The sequence below is a fragment of the Lissotriton helveticus genome, chromosome 11 (assembly GCF_964261635.1).
Source record: "Lissotriton helveticus chromosome 11, aLisHel1.1, whole genome shotgun sequence".
Taxonomy (NCBI): Eukaryota; Metazoa; Chordata; class Amphibia; order Caudata; family Salamandridae; genus Lissotriton; species Lissotriton helveticus.
This window is the reverse complement of record NC_136072.1, coordinates 152795420-152821888: the sequence shown is the minus strand read 5'-3', so window position 1 is coordinate 152821888 and position 26469 is coordinate 152795420. Positions and strand designations below refer to the sequence as shown.

Below are 26469 nucleotides of genomic sequence, written 5' to 3'. Positions count from 1 at the left end.
TTTCTTGCAGGAATACATTAAGGACTTAGGAAAACATTAAGGACTTCATGTGAGTGGTTGATTTAATATGGCATGTCACAGAAGTGTTGGTGATTGGATTCTTTTAAACTCATATGTAGAACTTTGCTTTTCAAAGGAATTTGGTCTCATGATATATTTTCTTTTGCAGCTATACCCCTGAAGAAGAGACGCAAGTCTCACAATGCATTGGGTGTGAAGTTGATAATGTACATTGTTTGTAATATTTGAGAATGTCTAAATGTTAATTCAAAACATTTCTGATGTAAACATTCATCAAAGAATTGTGTTGAAACATAAAAATTAATTTTGAATGAAACAATTGAGGATCATGAATTGAACATTTCATTGTTAAAAAAATTCATTTGTTGTTGCATGTTGTTGTCCCAGTCGCTTGTGTGGGACTGGGCCCCCCAAATTGTTGTTACATATGCTCAGTAGGCATTTACACAACATAGCACACATACCGAAATATTGAAGTAAATTGAATCCGAGTGCGCTAGGTACCCCCCCAATCATAGTACAGAATCAGCCATGACACATGCCATGACACATATTATTGACGATGCGCTACAAATACTTGATCAAAACAGATCAGGTTTACTCATCCTCTCCTCGGCCTTTGATACGGTTAAGCATGAGAACCTGCTAGACCTCCTGAAACACAGAATGGGCATATCTGGGTCAGTGCTAAGCTGGTTCACTTCATTTCTCCAAAATCGGACACAACAATTCAAAGTCAACAATACCCTGTCCAAGCCCGTCCCAGTATCTCTGGGAGTCCCACAAGGATCCGCATTATCCCCAACATTGTTTAATATCTTCTTGGAACCTCTCACCGAAATGCTACAAACATCTAACGTGCAATATCACATGGAGGCAGACGACACACAACTATACCTCAAGATCCACACCCTGGAGGATATCAAACGACTTGGTACAGTGCTTAGGAATACCCAAATCTGGCTGGCAGAAAATCATCTCAAATTGAATGCCCTAAAGACTGAATTCTTACTAATAGCTCCTCCGGCCCAAATCCCCAAAATGCAAGAATGGACCAAACCTATTACGTCACTCAATGTTCAACCCACCGTCGTAGACTCAGCTAAGTCATTAGGAATAACCTTAGACAGTAACCTCAACATGCAAAAACATATCAGCAGTGCCACAAAGGGAGCAAACTTCCAGATAAGTACATTGAGGTAACTGAAACCCTTCTTAACACACAGTTACTTCAAGCAAGCAGTACAGGCTCTGGTTATTCCTAGAGTGGAATACGGATGTGTCTCTCACTGTGGCCTACCCAAAGCATCAACTGCACCACTTGGGCATCGATCAACGCCGCAGCAAGACTCATAACTGGGTCTAAACGCAGCTCCCACATCTCCTCGGACCTACAATCCCTGAATCGGCTACCCCTGGAGCCTAGAATTCAACTGAAAATTGCGTGTATGACGCACAGAGGCATGCATCACAAGACACAAAGCTACCTGGCACAGAAATTGACGATCTCGGGTGGATCCAGATCTTCAAGAAATGCTGAAAAATTACTACTGAAACCACAAAAATTCCACAAGAAAAAAACTTATAACAGATGCTTCTCTCGGATGGCGCCCAGGATATGGAATGCCTTACCCCCAGAAACCAGACTTAACCCATCCACTACCTCTTTTAAAAAGGAAGTAAAATCCATCCTCATGGCCAAATTCACATGAATATGGTCTTTGGAAACACTGTGACGAGATTCACACTCACTCAACCACAAGACATTTGGATGATACATCTTACTATGCAACTTTTACAATATGCTATGTACATATGTGTGGTTATGTTTATATTTCATGTATAAGTAATTTTTAATGGTTGTATAGCGCTCTGATATCCGTCAGGATCTTGTTCGCGCTCTATAAAACTTTCAAAATAAAAATAAATAAATATCATGTACATGATGTGCTCTACATCTGACTTAATTAAATTCAGTCACTAAACACAGTAAACACACTAAAGCACATCAGTAGAATTATAGTATCCTCTGCTTTATGCTGTTTAAGTCACCACCTCTGTGTTTTTCTATAAAGGCCCTGCAGTTTCTCCAGCGAATATCGCAACAATGGTTGGACAAGCCGTCCATTCTTTTCACTTGAATCCCATGGACTATTCAGTGACATAGTGGGCTTAATGACAGCCTGTTTCCTTAATGGAATGTAGCTTTATTAGAATCTTTTTAGAAAAACCTGTCTTCCAAGTCCAATCTGGAAGTGATCGTATTGTTTTTTTTTTTTTTCAAACCTTACGCAAAGCCTACAAGCCCATGTGTCTGATCGGTCCAAAATGTTTTAAAAACAGACTCCCCAGTTGAGGTGAGCAAAATTCCCACATAGTACACAATAAGTGTAAAATCCTTCTGTTTTTTCCCGGCTTGTGGAAGAGAATTTGGCCTGCGCCAGTGATCTGTAGGGGGTGAGGGTGCAGAAATGTATTTAACTTAATGCGAAGTGCATTTCTTAAAAAAATTCCTGGACCCCGGGCAGTGCACTTCAAAGCAACTTCCCTAGTTGGGGAGGTCTGTGTGCCACGCCAGCCAGCAGTGGCCTCCTGGTGCTTTAGCAGGCAAGCACCACCCGCTTTTCCAAAATATAACCATGCTATTCTAGACCTTCCTTAGGCTGTTGGTGTAGTCTAAACATGTTTCATTGTTCACTTATGTGGTGAAAGGGTCCCAAGAGGTTGACCTGAATGAAAGTGTTTGGTAACCCCGATATTATATTTTGAAGTAATTTGTGATTTTCCCTCTGGATACTCCTCATCCATTCAGTATGGAATCTTTGAGTTGCTTGTTCATGGTCTACCTTGATCACAAAGCATTCTCCTTAGTGTTGCTGAGAGGTTACAACTCCTTTCTCAGTTTATAATCAATCCTAGTCTTCCCAAAATCTCAGATTGGAGACTTTCATTCAATGTACCTCCTGCTATGATATGTAGCTCGCGCTATCCCATATGATCTTCTACATTACAAGAACCTGATACATTTTGACACCAGTTTGAGCAGTTTGATGAAACACTACGGCGTTGAAGAGTGCCCAAAGGGGGGGTTGACAATTTCCCATGGCTGTTGATTCATACCTTGCTAGAGGAACTTGTGTGCAATTGTTGAAATGAATCAAATTATTACCAGTAAGGCATATATATCTATTTACTGTGCTGTATTTAGTTTCTACCAGTGCATTTATAATTCATAAAAATATAATCAATCTGGTTAAAGAGAATACACTATATAAGAATATGTGAAAATGTATATATTTTATTCTTTTTCTAGTTGTGTGGCCAGCAAGTAAATAAATTCAGTTATTCATTATCCACCTATAGTTTTTAGTTCTTTAGTCTACATTTCTAATTGTTCAAAGATACTGGACTAATCCTGAAAAGCAGTAATTTGAGAAAATCAATATGTCAATGATAAATTATCATTTACTGTGAACAGTGAGACTTTCTTGGCTCCTTTAAAAATGTGTGAACTTTTTTCCCCCCACTTTCCTGCACATATTTGTTAATGGTAGTTTCTGATGGATACTTGTTACTGCAGATACCTCACCTTTTGAATATTCCTCAAGCGTGATCTGGAAAATAATTAGCAGTACCCTTGCGCGCCAGTAGAGGGGGTCATGCAGCTGCTCATTGATCTCATTCCATAAAGAACTGATGTGTAGAGCTGCATACCCATGTGCGTCGTCAGTTCTTTTCTTTCCACACCACCAGACTCTGATCTAGACTTTTTGCGCAAAATGTATTTAACATAATCCGCGTTCAAGGAAAATGTCACAGTCAAACCACAGGTTTCATACCTTACAGAGACCGTAACTAGCAAATGTCTGACAGATTCCCACAAGGTTTGTCTGTTGTGCTTAGTGTCGAAGAACTGTAGCCACTGCACCTTGATGAATCCGACCACCATTAGGGACCATGTGGCAAAGCTGACCCTTACTAAGTACCGCAAGACTCCACACGCTGACTAGTCAAAGTCTAAGGAAAGGTCCTGTTCTGGTGAGTCAAAAAAAGAACAAGAAGTCCGACTGGCACTCTGTCGCTTCCTGCTAATCTTGACCTACTGAGAAGGGGGGAGTGTTTAAATATGTCTCCCGGCCTCGCTTACAAACTCCATCATCTTCATAGCAGATTCCGACTCATCTTAGGGTAACCTGAATTTCTCCAGTATTGGATCTTTCATAGATTCACATGCTTGACTCATTCCTCTGTTGTCGAAGTGGGAATCCACAGGTCGCAGGGAGGGATGCCTCAAACAGCCTTCAGACCTGAAGTTCAGAGTAAACTTCTAGACATGCCTTTTGACGGAGTGGCATTATTTTGAAGACACATTGATGAGGTGTTGCAATCCATAAAAACAAACACGAAGGTTGCTAAATCATTGGTATCACTACAAATTAGACCAATGCTTTTTCGTGATGCAAGATCTGGGGCTTAGTTATTTTTAGGAGGATACCACCTTATTGTTCCCAACTTTACCAGCCCTTTCAGCAACAATACCACATCAGCTGATTACGGGAAGCCAATCACAAAGAGGAAGCAAACTTTTCAGGGAAGCGACACAAGTAGGAAACTGTGACATGAAGATCTTGCCAGTTACTCAAACTTATGTACCAGGAACAATTGGGTGCCGAAAAACAAACTATCTGCATCATTGAACGTTAATCACAATGGACAAATGGGATTTAGATCTAGTGTCCTATGGTGCATTCATTGGAATTTACAGAGGCTACCTTGTATGCCCATGACCGGGTTATCTTCTCTCCTTCTGCAGCTACAAAAAATAAATATGTATCATGCTCAGAAAGGGCACAATAGAAAGAGTACTACACAATCAGATGGGAAAGGCGCTTTATTCCCGCTTCTTGATCAAGAAAAAGACTGGGAATGGAGGCCCATTTTAGACCTGTAGAGGTTATACAAATAGCTAGGAAAACTAATTCTGTGTGGTCACTCTCCAAGACATCCTTCAGCTCCTCAACCATGGAGACTACATGATGACCCTCAACCTCCAGGATGCGTCTTTTTACATTCCCATTCACCCGAAGAATTAAAAATTCTTAAAATTCAGATTAGCTGGCATTCATTATCAGTTCAAAGTCCTCCAATCAGCCCCCCAAATTTCCATGTGATGTTTAGCTCCAGTGGCAGCTCACTTAAGTTAGAAAGGGTATCAAATATTTCCATAACTCGACCCTTGGTGAATAAAAGCCCCTATATACCAGGAAGTGATCAGAGGGACAACGGCCTGTCTAACTCTATCGAAGAACCTTGGCTTAATTCTAAACTTGCAATAGTCTTTGCTTTATCCATCAAGGACCATAACGTTTTTGGGAGCCATTTTAGACCCCATTCGGGACAAAGCGTGAAGTGCAGAAGACAGATGAACAAGGCTAATGCTGTTAGCAGAAATGTTGTTGCAAACAAAGTCAGTTTCAGTTCGCCTACTCAAGCCAAATGTGACCTTTGCAAGGGGAATTGGACAAACTAAGGCTCCAAACTTGTGGCTCTGTCGGGGAAATCCTACATATTACACCAACCAAGAAGGAGTCTGTTCCTCAGTGGACTTTAAAGTACCACCTTTCAATAGGACTGATCTTACTGCCTCAAAGATCAGATATTGTGCTGACGACCGATGCCTCTCTAGGGGGATGGGGTGTACACTTTCAGGATTTACAAATCCGAGGAAACTGGGCTCACACCAGAAATATCTTGCATATATCTGTTAGAATTCAAGGCAGTCGCCTTAAGTTTACAGGCTTTCCTTCCCAGAATCAAGGGAACATCAGAACTAATACTCACAGACAATACCACCAACATGCATTACATCAACCAGCAAGGAGGCACACTATCTTATCCACTGTCAAGAAGCTCAGGAGATTTGGTTCTGTGCGCTAAAACTTCAGGTGCAATCGAAGGCAGAGCACGTCCTTTGAATAAAAAACGCTATAACGGATACCTTAAGCAGGAACAGCTGTCACTAATGGGAGCTCAACCAAGTTGCCCTGGACAATATCTTCGACCTTTAGGGCAAGCCAAACCTAGATCTGTTTGCAACTCGTCAGAATTGAAAGAGTTGATTTTACGCAAGCTCGGATCTTCTATCAGGATCGTGGGGAAATGCATTTTCAATAAGATGGTCAGGGATCTTTGCTTACGCTTTTCCCACAATCCAATTAATTTCATAGATTCTCAACAAGATGAAGCAAGAACTGTGCAGGATGATTCTGATTGCTCCGAAATGGCAGGGGCAGTATTAGTTCGCCAAACTGATCCTGCTCTTGGAGAAACATCATATTTAGCTGAACCCAATGCCAACTTTATTGTCCATGAACCACAACGGGATACTTCATCCAGATCTAGCATCCTTGCACTTGTCGTCATGGCTCTGAACAAAGTGAATTTGCAAGCCTAAATATCTCGCAAGACTGAAGAAATTCTTGCCAGAGCTGATTCCACTAACGGGACTTGTACATTAAAGTGTAAACCATTTTGGTTGTGGTGCCAAAGATCACAAATACATCCTCTTTCAGCTCCACCAGAAGGTATCTTGCCATATTTACAACCTCTGGCTTAATCGGGATTGGCTCATACTTCAGTTAAAGTACACTAAGCAGCTATAACCAGATTTAGGAAAACATCTAGTACATCATCTCTATGGTCAAATAGAATTTCAAACAGTTTCTTAAAGGGCTTTTCCAAGTCTTTCCTTCAGTAAAGCAACTTCCTCCATCTTGGCAGCTTAATTTGGGCATTTCACAGTTGATATATGTTCCAGTCGGGCCCAGACATAGCTGTCCTAAAGTTTTTCTCATGGAAGGTGGCATTCTTAATAGCCTTAACGTCTGGAAGGAGAATAAGTGAAATTCAACTGTTCAGTTAAACCTTTTTTACAATTTAAACAGGACCGGGTAATATTATGAACCAACCCTAAATTTATCCCAAAGGCGCTGACAGACTTTCATCTTAATGATCCTATTGTACTAAAAATGTTCTTTCCAAAGCCGCGGACCATAGCGAAAAAAAAAATTTCATTTGTTCGATTTTAAAAGATGTTGGCCAATTAATAGTGGCTTATGATAAGCCTTGTAAAGTATATCTGCTATCCAAACAAAGCATTGCTCTTTGGATCGCTGCTGCTATCTAGTTTTGTCATTGCAAAGCTGGATAACCTATTTCATCTTAAGTTAGAGCACACTCTTCCTTAATTGTGCCTACATCAGTTGCCCTCTTCGATGGTGTCTCTCTTCAGGACATCTGTAGGGCAGATACATGGAAGATCAGACTCCAGTTTACCCAGCGTTACTCTCTGGATTCGGCAGTATAGAGGATGCACCAAAGGAACAGGCAGATATTTGACATTGGTTCCTATAAGGTGGCCTTTATTTCTTTTATTATCCCACTGTCCTATAAGTATATAATATATGTATTGTAATATTTATAATTGGGATGCCATTTTGCTTGCTATTCTGATTCGAACATGTGAATCTTTGAAAGATCCAATACTGGAGTTGGAAATAAGTTACTTTAACTGTGGTTCCCCAGTTTTGCCATCTTTCACATGACCCACCCTCCTTCCCTAGGATGCTCACCTTCTCCCTGTCTTTAGTTTCTCTAGTGCTTGGAATTCTGAGTGTGTGGAGTCTAGGTGGGGAGTGTTCTAGAGGGTGCTGTCGCCTGATTGGCTGAAGTTTGCTTCTTTTGTAATGATAGAGATAAGTAATGATGTGAATGTTTCATTTAGCCCTTATGGGCTATGGATGACCTGTACTGCTTTCAAATGCTATGGGACTCCCACTTTGATGATGAGGAATGATTCAAGCCTGTGAATCTATGAAAGATACCAATACTAGAGAACCACATTTACGGGTAAGTAATTTATTTCCTTCCGTGACACTGCAGTTAATCCAGGACGTCTGCAAAACTATGCTGAATCTCTAATTACACTTCCGGCTCCCTTTAGCATGCCTCCGGGTTCCAAGGAGTTGCAATACAGATTCCAATAATGACGTATGATGAAGGGGAATATTTTGCTCATCCCTATACTGAATAAAACTGATATGAGCTGCAAGATACCATTGGACTAGATACTTCATACACTGGACTGGGTTCTCTTCTCGTGCCAGTTATTGAAGAAAGTGCCTACTACGCAGTTGTCATGCAGAGGGCAGCTGAGATTTTTGACCTACAATTGCCCATTATGAAGGTGAGACCAATGATCTCACTGATGTCCTCCATCCCGGACTTACTAATACTGAGCACATACTACCTTTTAGTGAAGGCCTTACTGACATCGTTTTTGGGCCTAGGGCAAAGCCATGTTCGAACCACCGATAAATAGGCAGATGGTGAAGTGCTAACACCCTACCTCGGGTGATCCGTTGTCCTAACCAAACAACATATTCTGGAGAGTTTCATCAACCCCAATACCATCTCTACCTCCCCGCAAGACATAGAATCCATGTGTCTTGGAACTTTTGGGAAACCCATGCTATCCTCCACTAGCATGGCATTATGGTCTGTCCATGCCAGATGCCTATTTGGCCACTATGCTTAGTCGCTTTGGGGTTCTGTTGTTCAGGTCTAGTCTATTGTGCCTGATAACTTACTCCCTACCCTTTTGCAACCAATTTGATGTGAGTTGCACCCTAAAAACTGCTTTAGTTGGACAATAGTCACCAGTGTGACAGTCGGTATACACCCCTGGATGAGGGTTCTCCTAGGCTGTCAAATCTTTCCTCATGGATATTCCCTTTTGTTCTTCCCCTTTGGCAAAGCAGGAGTCTGTTCTAAAGTGCTTTAAAGGTCCTTGGAGTTGTCTAATCCAATGCATCATTTCCACCACCTATGTGGCTACGATTTCAATAACACCAGGACATACTGATGGAATCAGCCCAGCAGACTCTTAAGCATTTTAGTAACCTTGGTACCTACAGACATCTTGGACAACAAGGGCAGCGTGCAGCCCAGTCTCCAGCACCCCCAGCTACCAGAGTCATTAAACCTCATTAACCTTTTTAGGTCTCGCCTGTCGATGCGCATGCGCATCGAGCAAGCAAGACTATAAGGGCTCATCGACTCTTTATCTAACTTGCAAGGAATCGTGGCGATTCCTTGCAGTGCCCGTGACTTTTAAGCTCAATGCGCATGTGCATTGAGCTTAAAAGCGCGTGCACAGCCGCCCGCATTCCTCCGACACCTTTGAAGTGAAGCTTAGCTTCACTTCAAAGGCCCGGCTTCTTCACACCCACATGCCGCTCTGCCCCGCTCCGCCCCCTCCCCTGAGTCATCCTGCCTGCCCAGACTTCTCCTCCCCCCTACTTACATCCCGCTTTCACTTGTTTTTTTTTTTAAATGATTGTGCTCGGGCATCACGCTGCCTACCGCGATGCCCGCTATCATGGGTTTTATTTTCATTAATTTGCTCCTGCTCCACGCTGCCTAGCTAGCACTGTGCCCAGTTTCCTTTTTTTTTTGTAAATCTTTCCTGCCTCTCGCGTCCTTTTGCCGCTTTGCCTTTTCCTTCCAACTCAGTAGTTACTTTCTACCCGCTGATGCTTAGTCAGCCTATTTCCTTTTCTAGCCTCTTATTACGACCTGCCTCTTTAATTACCTGCATGCCTCTGATTACCCTCTTCCCCTGCCCGCCTCCTCTTCCTCACTGGTGCCATTGTATCCGCCCCCCCTCTCCCCCCTGCTATCCTGTTCTCTCCTCTCCTTCTCTCTCTACAGATCGCACCTTAATCCTTAATGACGCTCCCTCTTTGCCTCCACCACCCTCCCGTGTCCTCATTATCACTCATCATCCCAACTCGCCAAGCTTTCCAGTTCACAATCAGTCATCACCACATCTCACAAAGGTTTTCAAGTTCACTATCAATCATTATCACTTCTCCCCAGGTTTTCCATTTTCATTTCCACAATCAATCACTTATTCGAGCCCACTTTAAGCATTATTTTTGAATTATTGTGCACAGGCGCACCGCTTTGTGTTAGCATGTCACCCTTTTTTTATATTTACAACACGGGCGGATCGCTTTAGATATGGTCACCCCCCCTGCTTTTATGTTTTAAAAAACAATAGCTTTAAGTCTCGCAAATGCAACAGGTTTTGCATTTGCCCGAGCTTGAGCTATTGCATCTGACTGGGGGAGAAGGGTGATAAATGAAGAAAAAGTCGCGTTTTATGATTCGGATAAAAGGTCTTTTATTTGTATGTTTTCCACGTTCAACTACATCCCAGCACCCCAAGAGAAAGCATTACAGCAAACAAATGTGCTTGTATTTGTAAACAAGAAGAACGTGCAAGGATAGGTAAGTGCACAGGGGCAAAATACAGGGAATAATGTAAACGTTTCTCAACTTTGTCATGTAGACAATTCCCCTTTGGTGAAGCTGGAGTAGACTTGTTTTTTGTTGGCTGAGCTAGTGCCGCTTTTACAGTGTGGGTTGCATCTGCTTTTATGAAGCTTAATTTGTGGCGGGATAGGTGCCGGGGCTCAGATTATGTGGCAGCTTTTATTGAAATATGTTTCTTTTAGCCTGCCTAAGAAACAGCACAGAAATCATATTATTCAGGAGGACATGTTGTTTAGAGGGAAAAAGCTGAGACTTTTAGCACTCGTGTTTATTTCACTTTGACGGGAGATACAGACGCTTTCACCATTTCTGGCCAAAAAGAGTTTCTCAGGCGGCCTTTGGAATCCGTGCGTGTCCTTTCCAGGCCATAAAAGCCTTTTTTACCCGCATAGAAGCCTCATCATATGTGCCCAGCCAGCTGCAGTCACTTGTCGTTTATTGACTGTGTGTTAATGTACATAAAAACGTTAGACAATAAACACTTGCTTGAAAGCAACTTATCACCCAATGCACGTGCATGCATCTCCCTGTCGCCACCCCAGTCTCCACTGCCCTCTCTTCCCTCCGCCCCCCACAGTCGTCTGCTCGCCTTCTCTACACCAGGTCCCATCACCCCTGCAGAGCACCCTCGTCTCCCCTCCCTCGCCCCCGCCTGTTGCACCATGCCTGCAAACGCTGTGCAGCTCCACGCATGGACCATGGAGTGTAACAACAGCATGTTTGTTGTGCGGATTATTTTTTTTCTTCAATGCCTGCTCAGCGACCATTTGCCTCTTCAAAGGCTCCGCTCCCCGCCTCCCGCCTGCACCACTCTCCTACTCCCCCTCCCACCTTCCACGGCCGCCCTTTCCGGCCCCCAGTTTCCCCACATCACTTTTCACCATGGACTCTATTTAAAGAGCTGGGCGCCCGCTTTATTTTACAGCATGTTACGCGATTTTCAATAGTTAAGTCAAACAAATACAAGACGTATTGCATTGCAAATGTTTGTTACATTTGCTAATGCTTGCTCCCTCTATTTGGCTACAGCTGTTGCCTCCTCCTCCTTCCTGAACGGAAGAATAGAGGCTTTCACACTTCACCTAATACCGAGGACACACAGAAACCTCAGTGATGTCGGTGTGCTCGTCTTTGCTCCAAGGCTGTTTTAAAACGTCCACCCCCTACAACATTGTGCGCATTGGGTTTGAGAGAAGCAGAGGTTATATCATTTTTTTCTAATATCTGCGTGCAAATCCTCGGCGCAGATGTCCAGTTGTGTGTCTAACACACGACCTAACATTGTATTTTTCATAGGACACCTAGCCCTTTGCATAGAGTGGGCATAGATATGTAAGGGCACCTGTGTGACTGGCACATATTTTAGGCACAAAAGTTATTTACAATAGTTTAAGCTATTGCTATTATAAATTACAAGAACTTTTATTTCAATATTAATTATTTAAAAAAATTAAAAGCCATTTGTATTTATTAGATGAATACATCTAAGTCACGTACATACAAAACATGTTGCATTACAAATGCTATAGGTGTCACAGTTGAAAAAGTTTAAAGTATTGGCATTGTAAATGACAAAGCTATTAATTTGGCTATTTTCAATACCAACACATTAAAAAAGAAATTGTCATTTACAAAACCAATCGCTCCAACTTTTCTAATGCGAGACCTATTGCATTTCCAATGCTTGTTAGTTTAATCTTCCAGTCACACAACCATCCTGTTGAAGACTGGTATCAACATTTTCTCCCAGAATGGAAAGCCATCACTTTGGACAAATGTTTTCCACAAGGAACTGGATATTACTCCCACTACTTCCTTATGCTTAAGAATGACCGAGACCTTCATCTCATTATAGAGCTTGACAGGAATACTTTCAGTTCTATGTGCTACTCTTTGGCCTCCCCAGTGCTTTTCAGGTGCTCTAAAAAGTGATGGTGGTTGCAGTGCACCTTCCGAGGTCAGGGGTTGCTGTTTTTCCCCTTACTTGACAACTGGCTGCTGAAGGTGGGCTTGTCCCAGACACTTCCCACCTCCCTCTGTTGTGTATTTCCCACTAATCTGTAGGACCTGCATGTTTTTGGACAACAAACTGTGGGTGAGGTACCTAGGCTGATTCTGAGCACCCCCGCAGGATTTGTTGGTCTAGAGACCAGTTAGCTCTCAGTGCCACCGTACGCCCCTCCCCCTCTAACCTTACCAGGGATTGAATGATTTCTGGCAACCACTGAACATGACAGCCCTGACCCCTCAGGGATCAGGGAAACCTGTCAATCTTTCGCTCAGTCACTCCTGCTTATTTGTGCTCAGAGAAATATCCAGTGGGATGTTTTCAATATATTTATTCAACCAACGTTATTGTCATATAGAATACATATGCAGCGATAATCCGTAGACAGAAGAAGAATGTGATTACAGGCAACAAAAGCGTAATCAGCAGATACAGTTCTACCATAGTGCTAAAACAGTGTATATATGCAGGCACATAAACAAGGCAGTAATCTGGCTTACTCCTACTGTGCAAAACCCTACTCTAAGTGTACCTAGAGGGTGTGCGGGTTTAAAGCCAAGAATTCCCCGCAAATGACTATCCAACTTCGTAACCTGGTGGGAGAGAGTGTAAGAGCCCGTCTTTGTCACAAACTGGACACCCTCTCATGGAGATTTCAGACTGTTGCGTTGTCAAGTCTCAGCATGCAGAGACCTTCAGTGTCCGCTGAAGTGCCTCCTCTACTAATCTATTGGGATGCTCATTATTTATATTAGACAGTAGCCTTGCGATGTAAGTTGTAGATTAGCGATGTTATGGATATGTAGATAGCTCTGTCTCCCCATGGATGAAGATAGCACGACATTTGTACATAGTGCACAAAGATGCCTTCTACATGATGTTGGAGGCAACGTGATAATGTTGTGTGAAGCTAGATATGTACACAAAGTAGTTTCAGAGAAATTAATCCAACATAGTCATGCATGCAAATATGTGCAAAAGTTCACTGCTGAATTTTTGTGAAAAATAGGACAATGTAAGAAATGAGCAGCTGCGCTGTATGGGCCTAACCCAGGAACATAACACCTCCAGACTGCTGCAACCCCCCTGACATCCTCTTTGGGATTTACTTAAGATCCCTTTTATCTGAGCTATTGTGAACATGGTGCAGTCTTGTGACACCACATTAACCACTCTCACCCTCTCAGAGCAGAGACTCCAGGACATTCTGGTTATGATCCTTCTGTTTTATCCCCTAACCTGTATCTCAGTGAAGACTAGTCTGAGGTTGTCGAGACTGATGGTGTTCTGTGTCCTGCTGATCAAGCACGCCAGGTGGCATATGCAGGCTCTGCATTGAGATCCGAAGTCCCTGTGGGCGCAGCACCGGGGGATCATTACAACTATGTCCAGATTTCAGAGGATACTGCAAATGACCTGCAGAAGTGGCTGCTGGTCCGCGATTGGGTCAGCGGCAGACCCCTCTCTTTCAAGAGCTAACAGTAGTGACCAATGCAACACTTCTGGATTGGGGGAAGTCATCTGGGGGAGGTGGAGATTAGAGGCATCTGGCCTCCGGCAGAAGCCCAGATCCACATCAACCTTCTGGAGCTGCGGGCCATCGGCTCAGCATTGTAAGCGTTCCTGCCATCCTTCAAAGGGAGTTTATTGCAGGTGCTTATGAATCTCTAAACAGCAGGGCAGGCATTCTTAGACGCAGAAGCCTAGTGCATCATGAATGGCAATTAAATCTAGAGGTGGTGCAAGTTTTCTTTCACAAATGGGGAGAACGCTGGCTCCATCTTTTTGCCATTGCCACAAATGCACCATATCAAAAATTTGGCACGCTGGAGTCTCCCGGACGACTCTCTTGGCGACTCATTCCTGCTAGAGTGGCCCTCTGGACTCCTGTAGCCCCATTCTGCTTCTAACTCTCCTTTTGAGAGTTCTGCTGAAATTCAGGAACGACTGGGCCCAAGTCATCCTAATGGCACTGGATTGGGCCAGGAAAGTGTGGCAGCAGAAATTCCTGGTCATCAGTATCTACCCTCCGATCGGACGGTCTCTTCGTGAGGATCTTCTGTTAGAACTGCATAGCTGTGTCTTGCACCCAGTACTGCTCAGTCTTCACCTACATGCTTGGAGATTCGGCAGTCGTGGTTCAATGGATTCGACCTCCTTCACAAGATTGTTGCCATCTTGGCAGCCAGGCATCCCTCCACAAAATAGAGTGTACGCCTGTCATTGGAACAGATTTGTGTCTTGGTGCAAGACTCTGCAGGTTGACCCACTTCAGACCAATATCTCCAAAGTATTGCTGCTTATGTAGTCCTTAGCCCACCAAGGAGGAGTTTTGGGTACACTTGATGGTTATTTGTCTGCTCTTTTGGCCTTTTAGCAGTTGTCAAATTAACTTTCTGTATCATATTATCATTTTTCATGTGATATGGGTTTTTTTGTTTTTTTTCCCTCCCCTTTTCATTAAAGGTTTGCAACCTTCGATTCTACCTTCTCCTTTCATTATGCCCCAATAGGCCCTAGATCTAGTCCTCACATTACAATTTTTTACCATCAATACCATCTGGGCGATATGTGAGTGACCTGCAAGCCCTCACTGTTAACCAGTAGAATACACAACTTTCTTTCCAGACAGGTTGGTATTACGGACCCTAGCCTCCTTTTTTCCAAAAGTATTGACGTCTTTTCATGTCTGGTAAATTCTCATCATCCTGACTCTTTCTGGTCGACACTGAATCTAACTGCAGATTGCTCACCAACCCTGCCATTCTTCCCATTTTGTGAACTGGGCTCTTTTCTCCATCTTACAAGGTACGAAGTTTAGAGCTCTGCACACTGGTCCCAACCAGTCAGCTGATAGGCTCTGCTTCTGGGGGCAGCCTAAAAAGCAACTGACGTTGGCACGCATGGATGGTGCTTATATGCGGCTCAGCACTTCACTTCCAAAGCAGAATGACCTCCGCTCAGTGCCGCATGACTCTACCTTCAAGCAGGGTTACTGCCAAAGATTTTCCAGATAGAGTCTGACGCCTGGGGTATATTCAAATGGTTAGGTAATCTACAGTTAGAATATCCACCAGAAATAGTGTTAACGAAATAAGTAACTTGTTCATTAGTCATCCTAGATAGAAAATCCACCAGAAATAGTGTTATCGAAATAAGTAACTTGTTCATTAGTCATCCTAGAAGAATTTTGAACTGATCAAAGACGTTCCACCAATCACACCATAATTCGGTCTATGTTAACTGTTATCTTATGTAGTAAATGTGTAGACCGCAGTAGGGGTTGTTAAAGTGATATCCATTTTCTATAATGCATGTCCGTAAAGTATGTGTACTTAAAGTTTTGACTTTGGCGTTCTGCATGCCTGTGGTATCAAACTCCAATATGTACAACAATGTTTTACTTCTGTGTTGAGATCCTTTTCATTTTAAAATAGTGTTATATTATGTTTTAGGCACTTGAGCATCAAAAGAAAGAGTTTGTAAAATATTCCAAAAGTTTCAGTGACACTCTGAAAACGTATTTCAAAGATGGAAAGTAAGTAATCAACTACTCAATGTATTTGCAAACACTTGTGTCTATTGCTGTCATTACTGCTACAAGGTGACTTGCATTATATACCGTTGTCTTTTTCTCATCCTGTTATACAGAAGTAAATTTGGAAGATTTAAGTTTATTCTGGAAAGTTGATGATAAACTGTATTAGTGTTGGTTATTTTCTGGCTATATGTGTCTTAGATAATGTTGCTCAGTCCTTTTATAGAATAGCAAAGAAAGCAAGAATTACTTAAGTTGGGTGTATTCCCAACCGTAAACATTAGTTAGCTAGTGCATGTAACGCACTACACTTTAGACAATGGATTCTTTTTTTTTATAAATGTATTTATTAGCATTTTTCAAAATACAAACAGCCCACGTTATTGAATAGGGCTTACTTTCTTCATCATGTAATGTCATATGCAATGAACTTTGGGTCGGATCGCCTCCAGAATATTTAGCAACAAGAGTTACAGCTAGTATAGCTTCGACACCCACTCCTCCCAAGAGCAGCATGTCTTAAGACCTAACTAGTCTAGGTGACTCGCAGAATGCTCCCCCAATGGTGCTTCATTGCCAGTCACCTCCGGGTCAGGAGGGGTAGATATATCTGCCTGCAGTGACTTTAACCAGTCCAGAAATGGGTCCCATATATTTTTCGGCCTGGAGGTCGCAGGCATCCGTTACCAAAAGGTCATCAGTTGTGTGTGGCTGAATGTGACGTCTGTGATCCCTGCCTTAACCGTGTATAGATACCCTACGTTTAGCCATCAGGAGTAACAAAGCATGCAATTTACGGTGCTCAGCCTTAGTGTTTTTAACATAGCCGAGAAGGCCTATTATCGGATTTGGCTCATGGGGGGTCCCTAAAACGTCATGTATCCTGTTGAATATGGCAAACCAATAGGCAGCAGTGGGTGGACAACTCCAAGCCATGTGCAGAAAAGTGGCAGGGATGTAGCCACATCTCCAACATCTAGAATTTGGTTGCAATCCCATGCAGCAAAAGTTGACTAGGGGTTCTGTAAAACCGATGGATATATTTAAAGTGTATTAATCTCAATTTATAATTGGGTGAGAGTACCTGAAGCTCGCCACAGCAGAAGACCCAAATGCTCACTAGTCACCTGCTCGTCTAGTTCTGTATTCCAGTCTTGTTGATCCTTAGGCACAACTACGGGTAACATGGTTTGCATAGAGCTATATGATCTTGTAATGAGCCTGCAGGAGCTGGTCGCGTTTATCACTTGTTTGAGGGCTGGTCTCTTTGGAGGGGATTTCGTGAATGAGGAGTGCATTTGCCTACATGTGATTCAAACTTTAAAATAGAAAAAAAGTAGCGGAAAATACTTCGAATTTCTGCACCAGCCACTGGTGAAGAACAGAAGTCATCCTCAGGGTATAAAGCTGCAAACGTTTCTAGCCCCTTCGAGGATGCCAGTACCACTTTTCCGCCATCACACCTGGCTGGGATCTGGGGATTGTAAGGCAGAGGGATTGATGGAGCATATACTGTTTCCAACCTAGCTTTTATGCATAGTCATTCCCTGGCCCCACTCACCAGTGTCTATACAGTCTCTAGGTCGGCAGTATTTTTTATATACGGCTTCCTGAAGGGGGGTAGGAGCTGCTAGGTCCATCTCCACCGCTACGTGTGGCTGGAACGCAACTGTGCGAATCCAGAAATGGGAAAACTGCTTGTGCACAATATGTGTATATTGGCATATCTGGGGCTCCCAGCCCCCTTTGTCCCAAGGGGAGCGCAAGTATCTCCCAGTTTACGCGAGCTTGCTTCCCCGCCCAAACCAGAGATATCATGAGAGACCGAAGTGTGTAAAAAAAGTTAATGGGAGTGGTATATTGATAAATAGATACAAACATTTGAGTAAAGGATCATCTTCGCTATGGCTATTCTGTGAGCGAGAGAGAGCGGTAGCTTGGCCCACATCCCAACTTACCCTTCCAACCATGCAATGGCGCAGCCAAAGTTCAGATTCCATATTTCTTGTATAACGCAACTTAACCAGATACCTAGATACTTTACCGGGCCCTCTGCCCACTTAAGTGTGAATTCTTGATCAAAAGTCTTAGTGGCTGGCGTTAGGGGGGGGATAAGGTCGATTTGGTCCAGTTTATGAATATATGCCTGATGGCCCGCCAAATTTTGTCAGCTCCCTAAGTAATGGTGTAAGGTTAATCGCCAGACTGCTTATATATAGCGTCATGTCTTCTGCATATAATGAGATCAGAAGCCCGCTAGAGCTAAATCCCCTGGTGGCGTGATGCTGACATATTCTAGCCGCTATTGGTTCCATCGCTATGGCAAACAATAGCGGGGACGGGGCAGCACTGTCGTGTCCTGCGAGAAATAGCAAATGGTTGGGAGATCAAGCCATTCATGCGCAGTCTTGCAGAGGGTCTAGTATAGTCATTTAGTTAGAGCTATGAAGGTGGGGCTGAGTCCCATCCTCCCTAGGATGGTAAACCGTTCGATGCTTTAGAATAGCCCTAACGCTTTTGTGGCGTCAAAAAACGCCACAAGTGCTTTGGTCTCTGGCTTTAACTAATGTACCACAGTGAAGAAAGTGTGGAGATTGTGAGCGGTAGATCCTCCGGGGTTAAACCCTGATTGATCGAGTCTCGCGATCATGGGGAACAGGGGTTGCAAGCTGTTGGCCAATAATTTCACGTATATCTTTGTAGCTATGTTAATTAAGGAGAGCGGTCTGTACGAGTTCATCTCCTGAACAGGTTTCAGCAGTGTAAGATAATCGCCTCCAGCCTTGATGGAGGGAGTACGCCAGCATCTTCAGCTTCCTGAAATACCGCAAATAATTGAGGTGCTAAGATATCTCCGTACGCCTTCTAGAATTCAGTAGTTAGCCCATCAGAGCACGGGGCCTTGGCTGTCGGTAGACTACCAATCACCTGCAGAACGTCGTGAACAGTGAAGGGCTTGTCCAGATACTCCCTATGGGCCCTGCTTAGCCACACCAGTTCAATGGATTTGAGAAAGGACCGATGCGTGGCCATATATAATTTGGTATAGCATTCTTTAAATTCCTCAAGTACCTCACATGGGCCTCTAATAATCTTGGAGTTGTCTCCAAGAACTTCTGATATATAGGCAGTTGTGTGCGACTGTCTCAGCAAGTTAGCTAGGGTTTTCCCTCATCGGTCACCCCCATAACGCCTGGCTTGAGTATATTTTCCTAGAAATTTCACCTCTTTGTGCTTCCTCCTCAAATTCAGATATTAAGTCTTGGTAATATTGTAGGGTCTGCTGCTTTGAAATAATCACACTCTAATTCTTTAATACGCGTTTTCTAAAGAGGCTAGCGTGCATCTAATAGGCTTGAGCACTTCTGCGTGTCTTGATATGCACTTACCCCGCACCACCACCTTAAATGCCTCCCACACTGTGTGGAAACAGACCCAGTATTTGTATCCAAAAATCCTTCAATCTCCCTGTGTATTTCTTCTTTAAAGGCCTGATCGAGTAAAGCGTTAGGGGCCAACCTCCAGCTGTATAAATGTCGGGGGTGGTGTTAGGAAGTGTCACCTGCAGCAGACAAGGGGCATGATCAGAAAGTGTCCTGGGGGAGAGGTCCAGGTAGCAATGTCGCGGGATACTAGCCATAAGTCCAATCGCGACCACACTCTGTGGTGTTGGAACAGACATGCCCTCCAATACCCCTGGATGCCTATCCCTCCAAATGTCTGTCAGATCCCCCTCGTGTATCAATGCATTTAAGCCTGCACTTTCATTCGGAAGTAAATTACGGGACATGCCTTTTATGTCTATTGTGTCATTTAGTGCGGCATTGTAGTCCCCTCCCCATATTATCGTATCACAACCTGTAATCTTGATATTGGCCCACACGTGTCGAAAGAACTCTGGGCAGTCTGTATTTGGGCCATATATGGCCACTATCATCATTTTTATTCCTCCCAATAGCCCACTCAGTATTACGATCCTACCCTCAAGGTCTATTTGCCGATTCTATCGTTGTCCAATTCAGTCCCTGCCATATCAATATAGCCACACCTCTAGCATAGTTTGACGTAATATAGAGGAAAATGTGTGGCCACAATGCTTATGATGTAATTTCATATGCAACATGCTATTTAGGTGAGCCTCTTGCAGCATACAGATATCTACACGGTGGCGGTTTAGGTATGCATGGACAAGTCTGGTCTTTTCTGCCACATCTGTGCTAATAATAATTGTGTTCTATGGGGGAAATTCTGCCCGTCCAACTATGTTGAGCCAGGTACCATACGAATAATAAAAAGGAATAGCGTGTTGTAGACAGCTGTAGAGTGCATTCCTAACTAACTTAACAGCTGCAACAAACCCAGCACTACCCACACCAACCCCCCAATTAGGTTGTGCATGAAACCCTCCCACCCGAAACGAAGAAAAAAAACCAGTGTCATGCCTGGAAGTAGTATATGGGAACTCTTCCCTGTTGCGTGGAGCAACAAGCATACAAACCAGCCATGAGGCAGGGTGGCCGAGAAATATATACCGCCACTCAGTGAACAATCCGCTACATTAAACTTAAACCCCAACGGGTATCGGCGACCCTCGACCCTGTCACCAGGTAGGTCACCCGCCCAGCCGCTACACGGTCCTCCTGTGATGCTACCCCGCCGCTGCCTGCCGTGAGCTGACCGCCTCTCCCCACTGAGGTCGGCCCTGCATTGCCTGTGACTGTTCTTCCTGTGCTCGTTCCTGTTACCCTTGGTACTTTTCACTGTTGTTCTCGCTTTCCCTTGTGCCCTCTGTGCCCTCCCCCCGCCCCCTCTGCTTTCTGTGCCACGCCCTTCCCGCCGCTGCGTCCCCTGCGGCCCCACCCCCTGTCATCCCATTGGCCGCCCCACTCCCGCCTCCCAGCTGCTCCTCCCTCCCACAGCCCCTCATATGGAGGCCGCACAGCGGGTACGCCGCTGGCGCACTGAAGGCGTCCGTGCCTGGACCGCGCCCAGCGCCAGAACTCCTGGCCCCCGCCGAAACCAAGAAACCCGTCGACAGTACGACCCCACAACCCTCCACACACTCAACACCGGCCGACCATCTGCCTGCTACCAAGCCACTCCGAAGCGCACCCACGGACCCTTCTTCTGCCAAACCTGCAAATTCATCTGCGTCCGGACCTGCACCCTACCACCCGGACCAGGCAACAGCCACCTCAAGTGCATCCTGCTCAACACCCGCTCCGTCCACAGGCACGCCGTCTAACTCTGGGACCTCCTCGACACAACAGCACCAGACGACGCCTTCCTCACAGAAACTTGGATGAACACCTCCTCAGCCCCCAACATCGCCATAGCCATCCCGGACGGCTACAAGATCACCCGAAAGGACCGTGTCGACCAAACCGGAGGAGGAATCGCCATCATCTACTGGAACACCATCAACGTCACGACCAACTCCGAAGATGCCCCCACCACCGCCCACAACAGATCCCCCCCGTAGATGCTGGAGCAAAGTCACCGCAGAACAGCTGACCACATCTCTGAGCCAGAACCCTCCAGTCAACACTACCGACACCAATGACGCAGCCTGCAACCTCACACAGTGGATCATCAATTGCGCAGATGACCTTGCACCACTGAAAACCCCCCCATGCAATCCCGGCAACAGGTAGACAACATGGTTCACCAACGACCTTCAAAGAATCTAAGAAATCCTACCGAACCCTCGAGAAAGCCTGGCGCCGCGAACAGACGACAGAAAACATGACAGCCCTCAAGAACGCCACTCGCAAACACCACCAACTGATCCGCAACACCAAAAAGACATCGTTCACAGAACGGCTGGACAACAACACACACAACAGCAAGGAACTCTTCAGCATAGTAAAAGAGCTCTCCAACCCCAGCACCAACAGCAACGACATCACGCCCCTCGCAACGTTCTTTCACCGCAAAATCGCCGATATTCTCGACCACTTCGGCACCCAGACCCCACCCCCAGCCACCGAACCAACGCCCCCCACAACCACCCTCACCGCCTGGACTCCCATCAGGACGGAAGACACCACCCACGTTATGAACACCATCCACTCCGGCTCGCCTTCCGACCCCTGCCCTCACCACATCTTCAACAAAGACTACTCCATCATCGCACCCCACCTCCAGGACGTCATATACAACTCCCTCACGTCCGCCACATTCCCAGAGAGCTGGAAGCACGCTGAGATCAACGCCATACTGAAGAAACTCACTTCGGACCCTAAAGACCTCAAGAGCTTCCGCCCCATCTCCCTTCTTCCCTTCCCTGCAAAAGCCATCGAGAAGACAGTCAATAAACAGCTGACAACATTTCTCGAGGCAAACCGCCCTCATCGCAGCCACCGACGACATCAGGACCCTGCTTGACAATGGAGAAACAACAGCTCTCATCCTCCTAGACCTCTCAGCCGCCTTTGATACAGTCTGCCATCGCACCCTAATCACTCGCCTCCACAACGCCGGGTCCAAGGTAACGCCCTAGATTGGATCACCTCGTTCCTCTCCGACAGAACCCAGAGAGTACACCTCCCTCCCTTCCGCTCAGCGGCCATCGAGATCATCTGCGGCGTACCCCAGGGCTCTTCGCTAAGCTCAACCCTCTTCAACATCTACATGAGCCCCCTCGCCACCATCGCACGCAAGCACAACCTCAACATCATCTCAAACGCAGACGGCACCCAGCTGATACTCTCCCTCACCAAAGACCCAGCCATCGCCAAATCCAACCTCCAGGAAGGAATGAAAAATGTCGCAGAATGGATGAAACTCAGCCATCTCAAACTGAACTCAGATAAGACGGAGGTCTTCATCCTCGGACCTTCCCCATCCGCCTGGGATGACTCCTGGTGGCCTGCAGCCCTGGGCACCGCAACAACACCCACGGACCACGCTCGCAACCTGGGATTCATCCTGGACTCCTCCCTCACGATGACCAAGCAAGTCAACGCCATCTCATCCTCATGCTTCAACACCCTGCGCATGCTCCGAAAGATCTTCCGATGGATCCCTACCGAGACCAGAAACACAGTCACCCAGGCCCTCGCGACCAGCAGACTGGACTACGGGAACGCCCTATACGCAGGAACCACAGCCAAACTTCACATAAGTCTCCAGCGCATACAGAATGCATCCGCACGACTCGTCCTCGCCACAGCCACATATCTGCCCACCTGAGACCTGCACTGGCTTCCCGTCAGCAAAAGGATCAACTTCAGGCTCCTCACCCACGCACACAAAGCGTTCCAAAACAAGGGCCCCGAATACCTCAACAGCCGCCTCAAGTTTCACACTCCAACCCGCCAGCTCCGATCCGCCAGCCTCGCCCTCGCCAGCGTACCACGGATACGCAGAGCCACCACCAGAGGAAGATCTTTCCCCTACCTGGCTGCCAAGACTTGGAACTCTTCCCACCCACCTACGACTGACCCAGGACCATCTCACCTTCAGGAAACACCTCAAGACCTGGCTCTTCCAGCAGTAGCAGCACCCCCGCCCCCCCCCCCTTTTCTCAGCAACTTGAGACCCTCACGGGTGAGTTGTGCGCTTTATAAATGTATTGATTGATTGATGCAGAGTTAACCCTGTCGGCTACTATATAAACCATATTGCAGCGCCTATACAAGTGAGATACTAGAGTACATGGCAGCAGTATGTCTATCACTAGTAACAAATAACAGTCCATCATTATCACTTCTCTGGGCTCTTGTGATCCTTGGTCCCAGTGGTCCGTCTCTCCCCCCCCCCTCCCCCCGCATGTTTTGTGAATTTCATCGCTGATTTAGCATCCGTGAAAAAGTGAGGATTGCATTCGTGCCTGACCTTCAGCTTGGCGGTATATAGTAGGGCAGAAAAGGATCGCCGCCTGTTGCAACAAACGTTTGACTGGGATAAATTGACGTCTCGCCGCCTGGACTGTTCGAATAAAGTCCGAAAAAAATGAGATTGCGTTGCCCTTGTACTGGATGGTACCCCATTCTCGAGCCAGGCGAAGCACCACATCCCTGTCCCGGTAGTTCAACAGACTGGCTAGGATCGGACATGGAGTGGCCCCACAGGCGGATGAGGACCCAATGTGTGATGGGCACATTCCACTATGAAAACCGGTGAAAGGTCAGCACCGAACAGGTCACTTTATAACTCCTCCACGAACGTTTCCATTTTAGTAATAGTCGTAGTTTCAGGAATACCAAGTAGGCGAACATTGTTGCCCCTGGACCTGGCTTCTAAATCGTCATTTTTTGCTCTAATCAGGATCAATACCTTGTCCATTTGCAACAGTTGTTATTTGGCCTGTACCTGGAAATCGTGTGAATTTGAGGAACGATTTTCCAATTGATCCAGCGGGGTTTCGTGTGTATCAACTTGCTTCTTGGCTTTATCTAGCAGGGAGGTAAGTACGTCTAGTTTAGTGTCAATTGTTTTAAGGCTAGACCTCATTACTAACAGTAGGGCGCTTACGTCCTCCTCACAGTCATCTGATTGGCTTGAGGGAGGCTTTATCACCGTCACCTTCTGCTCCAGAATCTGTGTGGCGCGTGCGTCTTTTAATGTCCAAGGACAGCTTAGTTTGCTTTGGGGCCTGTCTTCCCCATCTTGGCACTGAACATCCCCCCACCCCCCCTCCTCTCCCCCTCACCCGAAGTGATGCCGCAGATTTTTAGCCACCTCCAATCAGCCCGCCTCCAGACACACCTCAAAAGGCACTCTAATGCCGCGATCAAGGGCATTTTCCCTCAATCGTTTCATTATGATCCAGCTGGCCGGATTGTATTTGTGTGGTCCCCAATGATCAGGCACAATTATGTGTACACAGGCGTCCAGCTGGAGCATAGATATTAACTTTAGTGCGATGGAGGAGGTCAATGCACACCCCCTCTGTCCACCGCTTTGGACTTCAAGTGTGCAAATGTTCGATGCGGGGGCCACACAATCACAAAGATTTTGCACACTATTCACATTGCCACGCCCGATCACAACCAGGGGCAGCTCATCTGTTCATCGCCACTCCGCTCACTCAGATTTTATTCACCTCGGGGGGTAGTCTGTGATCTCCACGGGCATTAGTGTATACCCGTGCACAGGGCTCAGTATGTCCACCACAAGCCCAGTGGGAAGGCACTCTTCCGCCCCGCAGCAAGGGCCCACCCACGTGGGAGGTCCGCGCCAGCCACAAGATTCCTAGCGGAGCAATTTCCCTCCTCGCGGCTACCCTCGGTACCTCTCTTGAGCGCTGATGTTACACGACTCGCAACTCGCTCGTAGTCCGTCACTCAGGAAGGCTCCCAGAGATCAGTGCGGATCGGCCTGGCGTCTTGAACAGGGTCCACAAGATGGCGGCTGGAGTCTCATTGTCACGGGCAGCTCACCTCCGCCTAACTCTGATCGCACCACAGTCGAGACAGCAATGAACACCACACCACGGCTCCCAGTGATGACCACAGATATAACGCGCACTTGTGGCAGTGCACTCCACGCTCAGCTCGCCCGTAGAACCGGGGCTAGCGCGGCACATAGTTGCATGGACTAGCATGGCTCGCTTCTCCTCCGGAGCGGTATCGTTCTGCTCCCCTCCACACTAGGTAAGCAAATATCAGTATTGTCCCTCCCGGTGTGGTTAAAGGATGATATATAGCCGGATTATGTCTCGGCCGGCAGAGCTTGCTCAAGGAGCGGCAATTACGTTGCTCAGCAAGACCACTCCCCAGACAATGGAAAACTTTTTTTAAAAACATTTTTTCAACAGTTCTTTTTATTCAACAATTACCGGTAAATGATACATCACAGAGAACCAGGTGGTTGGCATTTCACACAACGCATGAACAGAAGGATATACAGATAGTACATATGAGAGGAACATCATGGAGAAATAAGGGTCATCATGTTCAGTATTTCGAGGTCGTGTACAGATCTCTCCTCTATAAATATTCCATGGGTTCCAGATACAGGACCACTTAGGGCACCCCCTTGCTAAATACACTGTCTTTTCTCTGAACATGCACCAGTAGCGATTTCTCTCCCAGTCCTCCAATGTGGGTGGACGTGCTGCCCCCCAAAGTTGAGCGATGTTTCTTTTTGCCAATGTGAACCCCAGAGTGGCCCATTGCGTCTTGAAAGTGTACAAGTCTGTGGGCTCCCAGATATTTAAGAGGCATCGTCTTGCCTCAGGACGGAGGGAGACATGTAATACCTCGTTAATCGTGTCGTTTACTTGGCGCCAATAAGAGTTGATATATGTGCATTCCCAGATAATGTGCCTAAACGTTCCGGTAAGGCCACATTGCCGTTTGCATTCGACAGGACGTGAGCTCTCTAGGCTCTCGGCCGGCCTGCCGAATAATCCTGCTAATCTCCTAACCAGCAAGGCCTTTTGGCGCCATCCAGCTCACCACTGTTCTCCCTCCCCCCCCCCCCTCCCCCTCCTTGCTCTGAAGTGTCTGTTTTAGGGGGTTGAGCTGCCGAGATGAGACCTGATCTACTCGAGGTG

General features: G+C 45.9%; 1 protein-coding gene across 2 annotated transcripts in view; it reads left to right on the top strand.

The window, feature by feature from the left end:
* The window catches only part of PDCD10 (programmed cell death 10), a 186512-nt gene that overhangs the window by 145340 nt on the left and 14703 nt on the right, over window positions 1–26469 (top strand). For both annotated transcript variants that reach the window (XM_078665863.1, XM_078665864.1), the window contains exon 7: window positions 15883–15965. In XM_078665863.1, the coding sequence (XP_078521989.1) occupies window positions 15883–15965 (83 nt within the window). The remainder of the gene's footprint in view (window positions 1–15882; window positions 15966–26469) is intronic.